The following is a 19,237-nucleotide window of genomic DNA, read 5'->3' on the forward strand; positions in this document are numbered from 1 at the left end:
ATGAAAAATGCTTCTACAGTATCCAGATAATCTCCAATATCTAGGACATTTAGGTTTGACAATGCTCACATGAAAATAAAAATTAATATATGGAAAATATATATTACCTTTAAAAAGCTTTTGATAATATTTTTATGATACTCAAGAGAATAATCTCTTTGATGAGCAGAAGAGTACAAAGTAAACAGACACCACTCATTAGTGGAAGAGAAATAATAATCACAGAATAGTACTTTTCTTCTCCAAAAGTTTGTGTAGCACTTCTTTGACATCTTTGTTTCTCAGAGAGTAAATCAGAGGATTCAACATGGGAGTGAGTAGCGTGTAACACAAGGAGGCCACTTTACTGAGCTCAGGATATGTGTCAGGAGTGAGATACATAAAAAAGACAGCACCATACAGTACACTCACGACTCCCAAGTGGGAGCTGCAAGTGGAGAAAGCTTTCTGACGTCCCTTGGTGGACGGTATCTTTAGAACTGTGGACACAATATACAAATAAGAAACAATAATAACTATGATGGTAGGGAAGACAATGAGGCCAGAGAAGGTGAAAGAAACCATTTTAAGGGTGAAGAGATCAGAACAAGATAGTCTCTGAAGGGGGCGAATATCACAGTAAAAATGGTCAATGGTCCGAGAAGCACAAAAGGATAAAGTAAATGTCATGATGGTCTGAGGAACTGAGGTGATGCAGCCACAAAAATAGGAACCAGCCACCATCTGAACACAGAGACGTGTTGACATCTGGACAGTGTAGAGGAGAGGATTGCAGATGGCAATGAAGCGGTCATAAGCCATGGCTGCCAGCAGAAATCCCTCAGTCACAATGAAGAGGGCGAAGAGAAAGAACTGAGTCACACAGCCTGCATAGGAGATGGACTTGCTCTCAGACCAGAAATTGATCATAGCCTTGGGTGCAATAACAGAAGAATAAAAGAGATCAACGAAGGAGAGGTTGCCTAAGAAGAAATACATTGGTGTGTTCAGCCGGGGATCAAATATAATAATGACGATCATGCCTATGTTCCCGAGAAGGATCATGGCATAGACAAGGAGAAATAGGAGAAAAATGAGAATATGGAGCTCTGGGCGGACCCTGAAGCCTACAAGAATGAAGTCAGTCACTTCTGAGTGGTTGCATGTTTCCCTGTCACCCATGGCAGAAACCTGCTGAGAGGTACAAGGCAAAATAAACAAATGAACTCTTGGCTGTCATCCTAGCTACAAATAATCTCTTTTAGTATAGGAGTCATAAAGCTATTCTATAATCATTATTTATTTTAACCTTAAAAATTACTAATTCATAAAAGTGCTGGAATTCGATCTTTTCCTTATGAAACTTATACAGTGACTTCAAACACAAATGCCTTTCATGTTTGCAAGTATCACTTCTGTATATATTTCCTACTCATGATTTATGCAATAAATGCAATGTCATGAGACCAATTGTGAGAGCACAAATATTTCAATAAATAACATTTAGGAAGCAATTTGGGTATCTTAGTTTGGTTATGTTAAGGGCTTCAGTAGTCTCGTTTAGTAAAACTTAGCTTGGCAAACTTAGATTACCAGCAGATACAAAGAAAATGACTGAATTAAGACTACTTAAAGGTTGCGATTACTTTTTGTGGGTAATGGAAACTTTGGATTCTGATGTAAGTTATACACTCACAAAGAATAAGTTGTGAACAGCCAAACACAAAAATTGTTATCACTTGCATGCTGGAATTTCATGCATGAGTCTCAAATTCTTCAAATTTCAGATAAGCCTCAAATTCTTTTTCATAAATGCAATTTTCTCACATTTCCTCATCTAACAGCTCATAGTGTTTAAGAAAGAGATTTATACTATCTACGTAGAATTACTTTAGAAATGGATACTGAGCAAAAGATACATATGAAGAAATTGTTGACTGCATTCTTATTTATCCTGAATATAAACTTCACAGTCATCATTAGTACATTTACTAGACAGTTCAAATAAGATCACTCCTTCTCCTCAGGCTTTATGTGCATGACTGTGCCTAGACAACAATAATAATGGCAAACATTACGTGGAATCTTTTATAGACCACTTTTCTAAATGCTTTCCTAGTAGCTCATTTTATATATACAACAATAATATGAGGTGAGTATTATTGTATTCTCCAGTTTACAGTAAGGAAAATGAAGTACCAAGAAATAAAATATGTTGAAAGCCACCTTAGTAGGGTCAGAATTGAAATCTGAAGCCCAGAAATCTGGCTCTCAAATCTGTGCTCTTAATCTATAACCTTTTTCATTAATAAAGAAATCTGAGAGAAATATAATATTTTACATGAGAAAAATATGGCTTTCAGTAAAATGGTATGATGTCATTTTGATATATTTTTGTTATTCACCAGCTCCATTAAAATTAACTATGCAGATAATTATATTAAAGGGACAAGATTTTAAATAGATCATTCTTAGGATCTGAGGAAGTATAAACTATTTAGACAGTGAAAGGAAACACAATAATAGTTGTGAAATGTTTTTTGAAAAATAATGTATCTTATTTATATTCCTTTAATCCTGCCTGGGGGCAAGGGACCAGATCATTTTAAATTTTGAGCAAGGTCTAGAAGTTGGTGATGGACCAGAAGGCCTTGGCATGCTGCAGTCCATGGGGTCACAAAGAGTTGGACAGGACTGAGCAGCTAAACTGAACTGAAATGATTCCTAACAAACTCATTCTAATATTAATGTTTACAGCTAAAGACATTTAGATCTGACAAAAGAAGAGTGTTTTTCCCAGAGTAGTCAATAGATAAATAGTTGGTGATTTATTATTTGTCAAAAACTCATACATTTTAAAATTTACTCTTACCTTATATTGTTTGATAATTTGCATATTCTGTAAAAAGAAGCCTCAGAATTCTGATGTTTTTGCCTTTTTATTGTTTTCATTCTAAAAAGAGTAAACAAAGTTAATGTCTATGTTACAACTACAAGTACTGAAAAAAATCATTATGTCAAAATAAAATGAACTCCCTTCCTCTCAGAATTTCCAAATATATTTTCAGTATCTCAGTTTCATATTCTTTCTATAGAGAAAATAGGCTTACTTTCCTTATCACACTATGTAATAAGGATATTTATTGGCTTATAAATTCCTTTATGAGGAAATTTCCTTTAGTATTTGACACTGAAAAATGTGATATCCTTTGTAGAAGAGAAAGAAGTGAATTTTCCAGTGATGCTTGAATAACTCTGAAATACTTCCAGTAACTATAATCTGTAGTTATGCAAAGCAAACCTGAGAAATCAATCAGCAGGATAGTCTTTCTCCTGCATTCTCTAGTGCTTGAATGCTTTTAAGAAGGAAAATAGATTGTCTTAGATATCCAAGTAGAGGCCTTGAGTCATCTGGGATATCTGATAACCTGCCAAAATAGCACCAGTTATTCATAACAGCTATGCTTTTGGCATAACAATATAAATTTTTCTAATAATTGAAGCATTGAGGTTTCCTTTACCTTCTGGGAAACAGTCCTCCTGGGAAAGAAAGAAGTATAAATTAGCTATTAAGATATCTAGACGCCAGAACCAAGGTCCATGAGGAACAGGAACTTCAAACTTAGAAAAGAAAAGAAAAGAAAGAAAATGGGGGGAAAATCAGACTGAATCTAATAGGAGTCAACATATATACAAGAGCTGTTTTCTTGTGAGAATCCTTTGGGAGGGACCAAAAAGATCTTTTTAAAATCTTCAATCCAAAATAAGATATATGTGAGTCAGTGCTCTAAAACGCAACTCCTTGCACCTAAAAATGAAGCTCTACTTATGATTTTTTCTCAAATACTTTATTGAGAAACAATTAGTGTGAAATGAACTGTATTCATTCAGTATACATTTCTGTGAGTTTAGCCAGTTTTATGCATCAGTGAAATCATCACCATATCAAGATACAGATCATTTCCATCACCTCCAAAAGATGTATCATGCCCTTTATTAACCATGCTTCCTTCCGAATCCATTTTCAAATAACCAGTGATGTGATTTTCTTTTGGATATAAATATGTTTGCATACAGTATTCACCCTTTTATCTCAGGCTTTTTTCACTGCGTAAAACTATTTTGAGGTTTATTCATGTTGTAATAGCTATAAGTAACTCATTCTTTTTATTGATGAGTATTCTATTTACATATGTACCAAATTTTGGTACTCTTAAATTGTTGCACAGTTGAGGTGTTTTCAGTTATCAGATATTGTGAATACAGCCAATATAAATAGTCACACATACTTATTTGATCCAAGGCCTACTTCCTTCCTCTCCTCTCTCAGCACAACATGATTTTCTTGTAGACAAGTATAAGAAAAAATATACAGATTCCTCTTCCCCTCAGTACCAGACAAAGGCTACCATATCAACTTGAGACTGCATGCATGCATGCTAAGTCGCTTCAGTCACGTCCAACTCTATGCAACCCAATGGATTGTAGCCTGCCAGGCTCCTCTGTCCGTGGGATTCTCCAGGCAAGGATATTGGAGTGGGTTGCTATGCCCTTCTCCAGGGGATTTTCCAAGCCAGGAATCAAACCCCATATCTCTTATGTCTGCTACACTGACTGGTGGGTTTTTAACCACTAGTACCATCTGGGAAGCCCATCACCTTGAGAGTAGTATGTTGCAAACGTATCTCACTCCCTAGGATATAAACATGCAGAAGCTCTATTCAAAGCAAGAATGGCTAAAATATTTTGGAGATCTCTTTCTTTACCAGCCTTCATTCATAGGGTAGAAGCTTGACCTCTGGCATGATAAACTAGTTTCAGTGGCCCCTGTTCAAAGGATGGAGGTTCTATGACAAGAGAGATAATACATTAGGTTACTGACCTCACCCAGAAACCTGCTTCTAAAGCAGAGGGGTCACTCTGAGAGTACTGAACCACACACAGGATTTGCCCAGAATGAAAGGTGTACCGTAACAGAGAGATCCAAGTGAAACAAAGTGTGGGAAAGTCCAAACACAAGTGAACTCTGAAATGTAATAATAATTTGGTGATAGCCAAAGAAGAAGAGACCATTAGCTCCATGAGAACAAAAAGCTAGCTGTAGACCAACTGCAAGTACACCAGAGAAAACGTGAGGAGACAAATAAGAAACGCACTCTTTGAGTTGGAACAAACATAAAAAACTGGCTGTAAAGACTATCCTTGCAAAGGGAACCAAAAAGTTTTTTTTTTCTGTGATAGCTGATATTTCAAGATTTATTATTATTTTAATATACTGTTTATTTAGGTAACACTGGTTTATATTATACAAGTTTCATGAGTACATTATATTTCTACTTCTTTATATGCTGCACGGTGCTTACCACTGAAAATTTAGTTTCCATCACCATATAGTTGATCTCCTTTACCTATTTCACCTTCCACTCCCCCACCTCTTTCTCTCTGATAGTGACTATTCTGTTCTCTGCATCTACATGCTTGCTTTTGATTGGTTTGGTCTGCTCACTTATTTTGGCTTTTGTTTGTTTGTTTTCTGTATTCCACATATGAATAAGTCATTTCTCTATTTAACTTATTTCACTTAGAATAATACCCTTGAAGTCCACCCATGTTATCACTAATGGCAAGGTTTCATCTTTTTTTAGGTTGAGTATGGTTCTATTCTCTATATACACCATTTCTTCTTTATCCATCCATCAGTGGACATTTAAGTTGTTTCTCTATCTTGGTTATTGTAAATAATGCTGTGATTAACACAGGGGTGCATTTATCTTTTCAAATTAGTATTTTCATATCCTTTGGATAAATACCCAGAATCAGAATAGCTGGATCATATGGTAACTCTATTCTTAATATTTTGAGAAATCTCCATACTTTTTTCTATCTTCACTGAGCCAATTTATATTCTCACCAAGAATGTTATGAGAGTTTCCTTTTCTCCACATCTTCACCATCACTTCTTATTTTTTGCCTTTTTGGTAATAGCTATTCTAACAGGCATGAGGTGGTATCTCATTATGGCTTTTATTTGCATTTCCCTAATAATTTGTGATGTTTAACATGTTTTCTTGTGCCGATTGACCATCTGTATGACTTCTATGGAAAAATGTACATTAAAATCCTTTACTCATGATTTTATTTCACTCATTTATTGTTGAAACACACACTGTTGTTTGTAAATGCAAAGTAATCAGTGATGGAAGCAGAGAAAATGCAAGCCCTTAAAGAGCTTACATTTTTTAAAAGTTTATTTTTAATTGAAGGATAATTACTTTACAATGTTGTGTTGGTTTCTGCTGTACAACAACATGAATCAGCTATAAGTATATGTATATCCCTTTCTTCTGGAACCTCCCTCGCAATTCCCCATTCCAGCCTTCTCAGCACCGAGTTGGGTTCCCTATGCTATACAGCTGTTTCCAGCTATTTTACCCATGGTGGTGTATATATGTCAATGCTACTCTTTCAGTTTGTCTCCCTCTCCTTTCCCTGATAGGTCCACAAGTCCTTTTCTATGCCTCTGCCCATTTTTTAATCGATTTGTTTGTTTTTTGTTGTTGAATTTCATGCATTCTTTATATTGTCCCCTGAAAGGACAAATGTAATTGCGTTAGACTGTAGAGCAAAATATGCCCCTGAATATTTTTTAAATGCTATAGCAAGAATTACTGGAGGCAATTTGCCAAGTAGGGAAACTTATAGATGCACATTAATCAACAAATGATCATCTGTCAAATAATCTCTCAATTCTACATCAGTATAGTTCCATATGATACAAAACACTGTATATATTATTCATACTACTAACACTAGACATCAAAAATGAGAAGATAAAAAGATAAAAATGATAATGTAAAAAAAGAAATTTCATTTATTTACAGGTGTAAAGATTCTTACACCTGTATCAGTGCAGGTGTATTATTAACTAAAGTACAATATGAATGCTTTATGAGAATTCTGTAGTCAGTATAATTGCTTCATGCTAGCCCAACCTATGCAACTAATCAATGAATTATTATAAACTTTTTAAGACATTCAGTATTATAGACAGAGTCATAATACAATATCAGAAACATTGTTACATTTTTTAAAACCCACCTACCTATGATGGTAATATGCAGTTTCTCTAATTACAAGAGACAGTACACATACCATGCATTCATACTCAATTGCTAAGTCATGTCTGACTCCTTGCAACCACGTGGACTGTAGCCCCACATGTCCCTCTGTCCATGGGATTTTCCAGCCAAGAATACTAGAGTGGGTTACCATTTCCTCCTCCAGGGGATCTTCTCAACTCAGGGCTTCCACCTGGGAAGCCCACATATACTGTGGTGGTGGTTTAGTCGCTAAGTCGTGTCTGACCCTTGTGACCCAACAGACTGTAGCCTGCCAGGCTCCTCTGTCCATAGGATTTTCCAGGCTAGAATACAAGAATGTGTTGCATTTCCTTCTCTAGGGGATTGTCCTGACCCAGGAATTGAACCTGAGTCTCCTGCATTGCAGGCAGATTCTTTACCAACTGAGCTACAAGGGAAGCTCCATTGTATAATTCACTATGAGTGTAATTCATTATGAATGTAATTCATAATGTATTGGGTAGACCAAAAAGTTCATTCCACTTTCCATACCAGTGTACAGAAAAACCGGAATGAACTTTTTAGCCAACTTCATGTCATAAAAGAAGTCAAAAGCAGTCTTAAATTATTGGAGTCCTTTTGCCCAATTGCCTAATGTCACGTGTCTCTAGCACTGCTTCAAAGGTCTGCATCCTCTTCCTTGTCATCTGGCACTGATTCACAACCACTCATCTCTGTCAAATCTTCTGTTAATTCCTTTGTTATGGTATTTAGCAGTTCTTGAATTTTTCCAACTTCCATATCTTGAAACAAAATACCCACTCTACCACTTACCCTATCCTCAATATCTTTCATGATTTTCTTGATTGGCTCTGCTGTAAATCATGTCAAGTCATGTACAGCATCTGGACACAGTTTCTCCAGCAGGAATTTACTGTTTCAGGCCTGATGGCTTTCACAGCTTTTTCTATAACAATGATGACATCTTCAGTGGTATAATCCTTTCAGACTTTCAGGATGTTCTGTCTGTCAGAGTTCTCTTCCATATCATTGACAATATTTTCTGTAGAGTATCATGTGAAATGAGCCTTAAAGATCAATATGCCTCGTGATCTAGGGGCTGAAATAGAGATGTTGTGTTAAGGGACACGCAAGTAGACACTCTTGGTATTTAACTCATGGAGTTCTGGGAGGCCAGGGACACTGTCCAATTAAAAAAAAAAAAAAAAGGTTAAGGCATACCTGCAGGGTACTTCCTACTTTAGCACCAAAGCATCCATGAAACCAATGCAGAAAAGGGTAATTGTCTAGTTCTTCTTGCTGTACACCCTGAAGACTTACAGCTGAAGTTTACATTTTGCCTTTAAATCCTGGGGATTAGTAGTTTTATAGGTAATAAATCTGAATACATTAGCACAAAACAGTAGGGTGACCCTATCTGTTCCTGCCTTAAATTCTGGTTCTCACTTCCATTCTTCACTAATAAATATCCTTTGTGATTTTTTTCCCCCAGAATAGGGTACTTTTATCTGCATTAAAAACTGGTTCAGGCAGATATCCTCTCTCTTCAATGATTTTCTTGGCATTTGGAACTCCTCTGCTCCTTCTTAATCATCAGAAGCTGCTTCTCCTGTTATCTTGACACTTTTTAAGCCAAACCTCTCTCTAAAATTATGAAACCATCCTTTGCTGTCATCAAATTCACCAGTTTTCGATCCTTCACCTTCCTTTTGCTTAAAATTGTAATATAATGACTTTACTTTTTCTCAAATCGTATTAGAATGTATAGATATGTCTTTCTCCTGGCAATCCTGCACCCAGAAAAAATGCATTTTTAATATGAGATAAGGTATTTCACAAAAATGCAAAGTTTAATGCCTACTGGCATAGCTACAACAAGCTACAGCTTCACGAATTTCTTTAAAAAAAATTAATAGTCCTTACACTGGATTCATTCATCTTAAAATGGCAAGCAACTATTGCTACAGACCTAGTCTACCAAGTAGGTACCTAGCAATTCAACTTTTTTTCTAAGGTCATGACTATTCTCTGCTTCTTAGGAGCACTTCCAGCATTACTAGTAGCATTTCATAGGAGTCTAATGGTGTTACTATTCAAGGTATTGCACTAAATATGATGAAAAAATATACAAGAAGTGGGACATATCACTTTGTATTGTGGTACTCAGTTTATTGGAGAGATTAGCAACTCACATGGCGATGATTAGTATCATGTCGTGTTTTAAGTGGATACTCACAGCACTCGAGCTCATGACAACAGCAACAGGAGGTAGCACAAAATTATGACAGTAGTACAGTATGCACTACAGTCGATGTCCTGTACTTATAATACTGCATTATTAGGGTTTTTACATGTCTCTCAACTTGGAATGTACCAGGCAGGTATGGTCTATAAGGATTTGTGTCCATTGGTTTTGGGAAATTTTAACATCTTGTGATAGGTTTGTGTTTGTTTTGTGTTAATAAAGACTTGTCTGTGAATGTCCAGGAATTTCCAGCGGAGACGTGGTTCGACAGTGGCCTTCTGCATGCACTGAATACAATAGCGCATGCAAAAGACCTTTGGAAAGAGGTCACCATTATCTTCATTACCCCTGTCATTGTTTGGTCACAGGTCAAACAACAGGGAGGGAACACAGCCCTGCCCATCAACAGAAACTTGGATTAAAGATTTATTGAGCATGGCCCCGCCCATCAGAATAAGATCCAGTTGCCCCCACAGTCAGTCTCTCCCACCAGGAAGCTTCCATAAGCCTCCTATCCTTATCAATCAGAGGAAAAACAGAATGAAAATGACAATCACAGAAAACTAATCAAACTGATCACATGGACCACAGCCTTGTCTAATTCAATGAAACTATGACCAATGCCCTGTAAGGCCACCCAAGACAGACAGGTCATAGTGGAGAGTACTGACAAAACGTGGTCTTGTGGAGAAGGGGATGACAAACCACTTTGGAATTCTTGCCTTGAGAACACCATGAACAATATGAAAAGGCAAAAAGATAGGACACTGAAAGATGAACTCCCCAGGTTGGCAGGTGCCCAATATGCTACTAGAGAAGAGTGGAGAAATAACTCCAGAAAGAATGAAGAGATGGAGCCAAAGCAAAAACAATGCTCAGTTGCGACTGGAGATGGAAGTAAAGTCCAATTCTATAAAGAACAATATTGCATAGGAACCTGGAATGTTAGGTCCATGAATCAAGGTAAATTGGAAGTGATCCAACAGGAGATGGCAAGAGTGAAAATAGACATTTTAGGAATTAGCGAACTAAAATGGACTGGAATGGGTGAATTTAGTTCAGATGACCACTGTATCTACTAACCGTGGGCAAAAATCTCTTATAAGAAATGGAGTAGCCCTCATAGTCAACCAAAAAGTCTGAAATACAGTACTTGGGTGCAATCTCAAAAACAAAAGAATGATCTCTGTTTGTTTCCAAGGCAAACCATTCAGTGTCACAGTAATCCAAGTCTATGCCCCAACCACTAATACTGAAGAATCTGAGTTGAATGGTTCTATGAAGACAAGACCTTCTAGAACTAACACCAAAAAAAGAAAAAGAAAAAAAAAAAGAAATTCTTTTCATCATAGGAGGCTGGTATGCAAAAATAGGAAGTCAAGAGATACCTGGAGTAAAGGCAAGTTTGGCCATGGAGTACAAAATGAAGCAGGACAAAGGCTAATAGAGTTTTGCCAAGAGAATGCACTGGTCATAGCAAACACCCTCTTCCATCAACATAAGAGAAGATTCTACACATGGGCATCACCAGATGGTCAATACCAAAATCGGATTGATTGTAATATTTGAGCCGAAGATGGAGAAACTCCATACAGTAGCAAAAAAAAAAAAAAGATCATCAAAGATGACTGTGGCTCAGATCATGAACTCCATATTTCAAAATTCAAACTTAAGTTGAAGAAAGTAGGGAAAACCACTAGACCATTCAGGTATGACCTAAATCAAATTCCTTATGATCATACAATGAAAATGACAAATAGATTCAAGGGATTAGATCTGATAGAGTGCCTGAAGAACTATGGATGGAGGTTCATGACATTGTACAGGAGACAGTGACCAAGACCATCCCCAAAAATAAGAAAGGCAAAATGGTTGTGTGAGGAGGCCTTAAAAATAGCTGAGAAAAGAAGAGAAGCAAAAAGCAAAGGAGAAAAGGAAAGATATACCCATTTGAATGCAGAGTTCCAAAGAATAGCAAGGAGAGATAATAAGAAAGCCTTCCTCAGCGATTAATGCAAAGTACAGTAGAACAATAGAATGGGAAAGACTGGATATCTCTTCAAGGAAATTAGAGATACCAAGGGAACATTTCATGCAAAGATGGGCACAATAAAGGACAGAAATGGTATGGACATAACATAAGCAGAAGATATTAAGAAAAGGTGGCAATAATACACAAAACTATGCAAAAAGATCTTCATGATCCATATAACCACGATGGTGTGATCACTCACCTTGAGCCAGACATCCTGGAATGTGAAGTCAAGTGGGCCTTAGGAAGCATCACTATGAACAAAGCTAGTGGAGGTGATGGAATTCTGTTGAGCTGTTTCAAATCCTAAACAATGATGCTGTGAAAGTGCTGCACTCAATATGCCAGCAAATTTGTAAAACTCAGCAGTGGCCACAGGACTGGAAAAGGTCAGTTTTTATTCCAATCCCAAAGAAAGGCAATGCCAAAGAATATTCAAACTACCACACAATTGCACTCATCTCACACACCAACAAAGTAATGCTCAAAATTCTGCAAGCCAGGCTTTAGCAGTACATGAACTGAGAACTTCCAGATGTTCAAGCTGAATTTGGAAAAGGCAGAGGAACCAGAGATCAAATTGCCAGCATCCATTGGATCATGGAAAATACAAGAGAGTTCCAGAAAAAAATCTACTTCTCCTTTACTGACTATACCAAAACCTTTGACTGTTTCACTGTGTGGATCACAACAAACCATGGAAAATTCTTCAAGAGATAGGAAACCTCCTGAGAAATCTGTATGCAGGTCAAGAAGCAACATTTAGAAAATTGGACATGGAACAATAGACTGGTTCCAAACCAGGAAAGGAGTACCTCAAGGAAGGATGTATATTGTCACCCTGCTTATTTAACTTATATGCAGAGTACATCATGGGAAATGCCAGGCTTGGTGAAGCACAAGCTGGAATCAAGATTGCTGGGGAAAATATCAATAACCTCAGATATGTAGGTGATACCACTCTTATGGCAGAAAGTAAAGAACTAAAGCACCTCTTGATGAAAGTAAAAGAGGAGAGTGAAAAAGTTGGCTTAAAACTCAAGATTCAAAAAAAAAAGATCATGGCATCTGGTCACATCACTTCATGGCAAATAGATGGGGAAACAATGGAAACAGTGACAGACTTTATATTGGGGGGGGCTCCAAAATCACTGCAGATGGTGAATGCAGCCATGAAATTAGAAGATGCTTGCTCCTTGGAAGAAAAGCTATGACCAACCTAGACAGCATATTAAAAAGCAGATACATTACTTTGCCAACAGAGGTCCATCTAGTCAAAGCTATGGTCTTTCCAGTAGTCATGTATGGATGTGAGAGTTGGACTATAAAGAAAATTGAGAACCAAAGAATTGATCCTTTTGAAATGTAGTGTTGGAGAAGACTCATGAGAGTCCCTTGGACAGGAAGGAGATCCAATCAGTCCATCCTAAAGGAAATCAGTTCTGAATATTCATTGGAAGGACTGATGCTGAAGCTGAAGAACTGACTCATTGGCAAAGACCCTGATGCTGGGAAAGATTGAAGGCAGGAGGGGAAGAGGATGACAGAGGATGAGATAATTGGATGGCATCACTGACTCAATGGACCTGATTTTGAGCAAGCTCTGGGAGTTGGTGATGGACAGCAAAGCCTGGCGCGCTGCAGTCCATGGGGTCACAAAGAGTTGGACATGACTGAGGGACTGAACTGAACTGATGTTAATAAGTGACAAAATAGAGCAGTGTTACATACATTTTATACATCCATGACATACCTTATTTTTCTTAATTTTTTCAGTATTTCTCACTGGGCTGGAAGAAGCACAAACTGGAAACAAGATTGCCAGGAGAAATATCAATAACCTCAGATATGTAGATGACACCACCCTTATGGCAGAAAATGAAGAACTAAAAAGCCTCTTGATGAAAGTGAAAGAGGAGAGTGAAAAAGTTGGCTTAAATCTCAACATTCAGAAAACTAAGATCATGGCATCTGGTCCCATCACTTCATGGGAAATAGATGGGAAAACAGTGGAAACAGTGTCAGACTTTATTTTGGGGGGCTCTAAAATGACTGCAGATGGTGATTGCAGCCATGAAATTAAAAGATGCTTACTCCTTGGAAGGAAAGTTATGACCAACCTAGATAGCATATTCAAAAGCAGAGACATTACTTTGCCAAGAAAGGTCCATCTAGTCAAGGCTATGGTTTTCCCAGTGGTCGTGTATGGATGTGAGAGTTGGACTGTGAAGAAAGCTGAGCACCAAATAATTGATGCTTTTGAACTGTGGTGTTAGAGAAGATTCTTGAGAGTCCCTTGAACTGCAAGGAGATCCAACCAGTCCATTCTGAAGGAGATCATTCCTAGGTGTTCATTGGAAGGAATGATGCTAAAGCTGAAACTCCAATACTTTGGCCACCTCATGCAAAGAGTTGACTCATTGGAAAAGACTCTGATGCTGGGACGGATTGGGGGCAGGAGAAGAAGGGGACGACAAAGGATGAGATGGCTGGATGGCATTATCGACTCAATGGACATGAGTTTGGGTGTACTCTGGGAGTTGGTGATGGACAGGGAGGCCTGGCATGCTGTGATACATGGGGTCGCAAAGAGTCGGACATGACTGAGCGACTGAACTGAACTGAATTGAAGCTACATAGTTCATCTGCAATTTTTTTTTCAAATTGTTGCAAATATTTTTAAAAATTATAATACATTTATTGAAAGCAGTTTATGTGTAAGTGGACCTGCACAGTGCAGATCATTGTTGTTCAAGAGTCAACACTATAGTCATACGCTATAGTACTGGATTTAGGGCTTAAGCATTTGAGATTTGAAAAACATAATTCAGTCCGTACCACTTTTCATTCCTTTTCTTATCTATTATATTAGCTAAGACTTACTTTTGGATGTTGAAAAGGTTTAGTAGTGGGGACTCCCTAGCCTTGTTCTTAATTCCAGCAAGAAAGTTTTTGCTTTCTCATGATAAATATGATCTTAGCTCTAGATTTTTGGTAGATGTTACTTTTCAAGTTAAGGAAATTCTCCTCTATTCCTAGCCTGCTAAGAGCTCCTTTATTTTCATGATTTGTACCATCACCACACGTATTATTCAGGTTCAAAATGATGAGACACATCTTCTTTGCTGCATCCTTCTCATACTAATCAGTTACTGTGTTCTGGGTATTATACTTATATTTTTAAATATGCCATTTTAAAATTACATTGGCATATTTCAAGCCACATCAATAACATAAACTGATAAAGCAGTATCCCTGACTCCAATCTTACATCCTTCAAATATATTTTCTATATAGCCCTAAGAAGACTTTCCTTGATTACCAACACCCGCTCTCAGGCACCCCACCTTACAATCTCCATATTTATTCTTTGTGTGCATTAAACAATAAAATAAAATTTCTGGATTTCAATTACATGTTCAATGATTTGATTCCAACATTAAATTGTAAGTTCTCTAAAAAATAAGGTTATTTATACCTAAGCCTACCACAAGATCAGATGATGTTAGAGATTAAATAAAATTAATAGAATAAATGAAGATACAGAGGCAAGTAAGAAAATTTTGAATCACATTCTATTTTGACAACTGCTTAGCTTCTATTCTTTTATTAAATATTCCTTAAATAATTAATATAGGAAAAATTATGAAGGTTCATTTAAGGAAATGATTGCTCAAAAAATTTGTATATTTTTATCTCCCACTTTGGTTTTTTATATTAGGACCCAGAAGCAAGCATGTCCTCAGAGCACTCCCCTATGGCTGACACACTCACACAACTTCTCAAATTGATGTATAAAATGAAGATTATTTATTGTTTATTTCTTATTATTATTACCTTTTGATACAGCATATATAAAATAGGTGATTCAAGTGAAAATTTAAGAATGGTTATAAAAATTTAGTAACCAGAAACCTCAAGTAATTAAAATAGAAGGCTCAAAGTCGGGAGTTTTCACACCTACAACAAAGCAGAGCCCAATGGGAAAAGCAAAGACTCCTCTTCTTTCCTATGAAAGACTCAGCCAATGAAAAATCAGGACTCTTTGTTCATTGCAGCACCTGTTGGCTTAAAAAAATTTACACACCTGAGAGTCAAGAATCGAACTGTATTTGGGGCAAAATGAAGTCTATAGTCTGGGAGACAGCACCTCAGATAGCTCCGAGAAACTACTCCAAAGATGGTCAGTACATATGTGATTTTGTTGAAGGCGTGTACATATTTTTTGCACATATTTTTTTGTTCAAAAATCAAGCACGCGTTTTTTGAAGGTTTCTGCTGCTTACAAGGAACAGTTATCACCATGGATTTTAGTGTTTTTCTAGATGTAAGGAGACACAAAAATTGAGTTCATAAAATCAGCTCCTGAAAATATCTAACTATCTGAAGACCTGTTCTCCCAGTTTTTCCCAGAGCACAGAGTGCCTCATTTCTGTTCTCTACCCTGAACTCCATTCAGAGAGTGTTGAAAATCAGCAGCTGTGTCAGTACTTGATCTAATCCTTGTAGAGGTATATGGCAGATGCCAATTTATAGTTGACATGCTCAATCTTTCCTTCTTCTTTAAAAGATTTCCCTTTCCATTGTCATTCGGGAGCTTGAATGTGTCTTGCCATGGTGGCAGACCTTGAATTGCCCCTCTGTGCTTCTCCTGCATGTTTGCTGCAGAAATGTCTGGCAGTCTATTTGTTTCAGGTCAACATTTCAGTGGCCCCCACATGACCAGAGAAGAGTGCCAACAGCTCGAGGGGTGGTGTGCAAACAGGTGCAGTACCCTCTTTTGAGCCCATTGTTGGTTACTGTTTTACTCACCAACTCTGGAGAGTGAAGATGTGTTTATCCTGGAACTGAGCTTTCACCCTGTTTGCATTTGAAGCACTCTGGCTTTATTTTTGATCTATTTAAATGTTTTGACTTTCGAATTAATATGTGGTTCTTTAGGCTATTAGTCATTTGGCACTTTGGTGTGATTTGAGATCAGACTCTTCCATGGAAACTGACCAGCCTGTTCCCTGCAGAACAGAGGTTGCTTCTCCTAAGGTGGCTAGCCTTCAACCCATTTTTAAAATTAATTTATTTATTTTAATTGGAGGCTAATTACTTTACAGTATTGTCATGGTTTTTGCCATACATCAATGTGAACAGGAGGGCTTTTTTCTCTGAAACAATGCTGGGTTTTCCAGGCTTTGATACATTCCTTTGGAAGGGCTACAAGAATATTACTCTTTTTCCCTGGCAAAGACTCAGCCAGTGAAAAACCAAGGACTGTGTTCACTACAGAGTTCCCAACTTCCTCTTTCTTCTATAAAATGGTTCTCCTTCCCTTGGCCTGCAGAGACTTGCATATGGCTCGCCATGATTACAGACCATAAATTATAATTCTCTGCTGATCCCAAATAAGCCCATATTTGCTAGAAAAAGACCTGGCAGTCTGTTTGTTTCAGGTCAAAACCATTTAGCATGTTAGAGAAATTAGTGATAATTCAGGAATCATTTATTTTTAAAAAGTAAGTTGGACATTTTTGTCAATATCTAATGATGGTGTGTAAAATGTGCTGTTCACTCACTCGTGTTTGACTTTTTGTGGCCCATAGACTGTAGCCCTCCAGGCTCTTCTGTCCATGGAATTCTCCAGGAAAGAATGCTAGAGTGGGTGGCTATTTACTTCTTCATGAGATCTTCTCAACCCAGGGATTAAACCTGAGTCTCAGCAAAAGAGACACAGATGTATAGAATGGACTTTTGGACTCTGTGGGAGAGGGAGAGGGTGGGATGATTTGGGAGAATGGCACTGAAACATGTATATTATCATGTAAGAAACAAAACGCCATTCTATGTTCGATACAGGATACAGGATGCTTGGGGCTGGTGCACGGGGATGATCCAGAGAGATGATATGGGGTGGGAGGTGGGAGGGGGGATTCAGGATTGGGAACTCATGTACACCCGTGGCTGATTCATGTCAATGTATGGCAAAACCAATACAGTATTGTAAAGCAAAATAAAGAAAAAAAAAAAAAAAACCTGGGTCTCCTGCATTGCAGTCAGATTCTTTATAGTCTGAGCCATCCGGGATTGTGTATACAGGAAGAAGCCATTCCAAAACTAACATTAGACAAAATAATTGTTTAAACACTATTATAATGTAAAAAAAAAAAAAAAAACAGTGTTCAGCAGAATGTCATAAAAACAAATAGAAATCAATTTTGTGAAATAAACTGTTATTTGAGATTAGTGTGAAGATTCATCTTGGACAATGCTTGGACAATCTCCAGAGCATTTCCAATATCCAAGACATTTACGTTTGACAATGCTCACATGTAAATAAAGTACTATGTGGAAAGAATGTATTACTTTTAAAAAGCTTTTGATAATATTTATATGATACTCAGGAGAATAATTTCATTGATGACCAGAGGAGTACAAAATAAACAGACACCACTCATTAGTGGAAGAGAAATAATAATCACAGAACAGTACTTTTCTTCTCCAAAAGTTTGTATAGCGCTTCTTTGACATCTTTGTTTCTCAGAGAGTAAATCAGAGGATTCAACATGGGAGTGAGTAGCGTGTAACACAAGGAGGCCACTTTACTGAGCTCAGGATATGTGTCAGGAGTAAGATACATAAAAAAGACAGCACCATACAGTACACTCACGACTCCCAAGTGGGAGCTGCAAGTGGAGACGGCTTTTTTACGTCCTTCAGTGGAGGGTATCTTTAGAACTGTGGACACAATGTACAAATATGAAATAACAATAACTATGATGGTAGGCAAGGTAATGAGGCCAGATAAGGTGAAAGAAACCATTCTCAGGATGAGGAGGTCAGAACAAGATAGTCTCTGAAGTGGGCGAGTGTCACAGTAAAAATGGTCAATGGTCCGAGAAGCACAAAAGGATAAAGTAAATGTCATGCTGGTCTGAAGAATTGAGCTGATGCAGCCAAAAAAATAGGAACCAGCCACCAACTGAACACAGAGATGTGTTGACATCTGGACAGTGTAGAGGAGTGGGTTGCAGATGGCAATGAAGCGGTCATAAGCCATGACTGCCAGGAGAAACCCCTCGGTCACAATGAAGAGGGCAAAGAGAAAGAGCTGGGTCACACAGCCTGCAAATGAGATGGACTTGCTCTCAGACCAGAAGTTGATCATAGCCTTGGGTGCAATAACAGATGAATAGAAGAGATCAATGAAGGAGAGGTTGCCTAGGAAGAAATACATTAGTGTGTTCAGCCGGGGATCAGTTATAATAATGACCATCATGCCAACATTCCCTAGAAGGATCATAGTGTAGACAAGAAGAAAAAGCAGGAAGAGGAGAATATGGAGCTCTGGGCGGACCCTGAAGCCGACAAGAATGAAGTCAGTCACGTCTGAGTAGTTGCTTGTTCCCTTGTCACCCATGGCAGAAACCTGCGGAGAGGCACAAAGCAAAATAAGCAAATTAACTCTTGGCTGTCATCCTAGTTACAAATCATCTCTTACTGTATTAGGAGTCACAAAACTATTCTAAAATCATTATTTATTTTAACTTTAAAAGTTACTAATTTATACAAGTGGTGGAATTAGATCTTTTCCTTCTGAATCTAATACGGTGTCTTTCCCCCAAATACCTTTCACAGTGCATGTATCACTTCTGTATATATTTCCAACTCATGCTTTATGCAATAAATGTAATGCCAGAAAATAGTGATTACAGGAGAGCACAAATATTTCAATAAATAATATTTTGGAAGTAATTTTGAAGTCTGGGTTTGGAGATAAGGTCTTCAGTAGTCTAGTTTAGGAAAATTTAGCTTGCCAAGCATAGAGTACCAGCAGATACAAAGGAAATGAATTTGAATTTTAAGATACCAAAAAGATGCCATTCTTTTTTG

At 37.5% G+C, this 19,237-nt stretch overlaps 2 protein-coding genes across 2 annotated transcripts; both read right to left on the reverse strand.

The window, feature by feature from the left end:
• Nucleotides 1-219: 219 nt before the first annotated feature.
• LOC101117750 (olfactory receptor 9K2-like) lies at nt 220-1,218 on the reverse strand. Its single transcript, XM_012174816.3, has one exon. It carries the CDS (start codon nt 1,159-1,161, stop codon nt 220-222), a length of 942 nt encoding a protein of 313 aa, XP_012030206.2. The 5' UTR covers nt 1,162-1,218.
• Nucleotides 1,219-17,822: 16,604 nt separating this feature from the next.
• Nucleotides 17,823-18,821, reverse strand: LOC101118011 (olfactory receptor 9K2). Its single transcript, XM_012174817.3, has one exon. It carries the CDS (start codon nt 18,762-18,764, stop codon nt 17,823-17,825), a length of 942 nt encoding a protein of 313 aa, XP_012030207.2. The 5' UTR covers nt 18,765-18,821.
• Nucleotides 18,822-19,237: the final 416 nt, after the last annotated feature.

Source organism: Ovis aries, chromosome 3, assembly GCF_016772045.2.
Source record: "Ovis aries strain OAR_USU_Benz2616 breed Rambouillet chromosome 3, ARS-UI_Ramb_v3.0, whole genome shotgun sequence".
Taxonomy (NCBI): domain Eukaryota; kingdom Metazoa; phylum Chordata; class Mammalia; order Artiodactyla; family Bovidae; genus Ovis; species Ovis aries.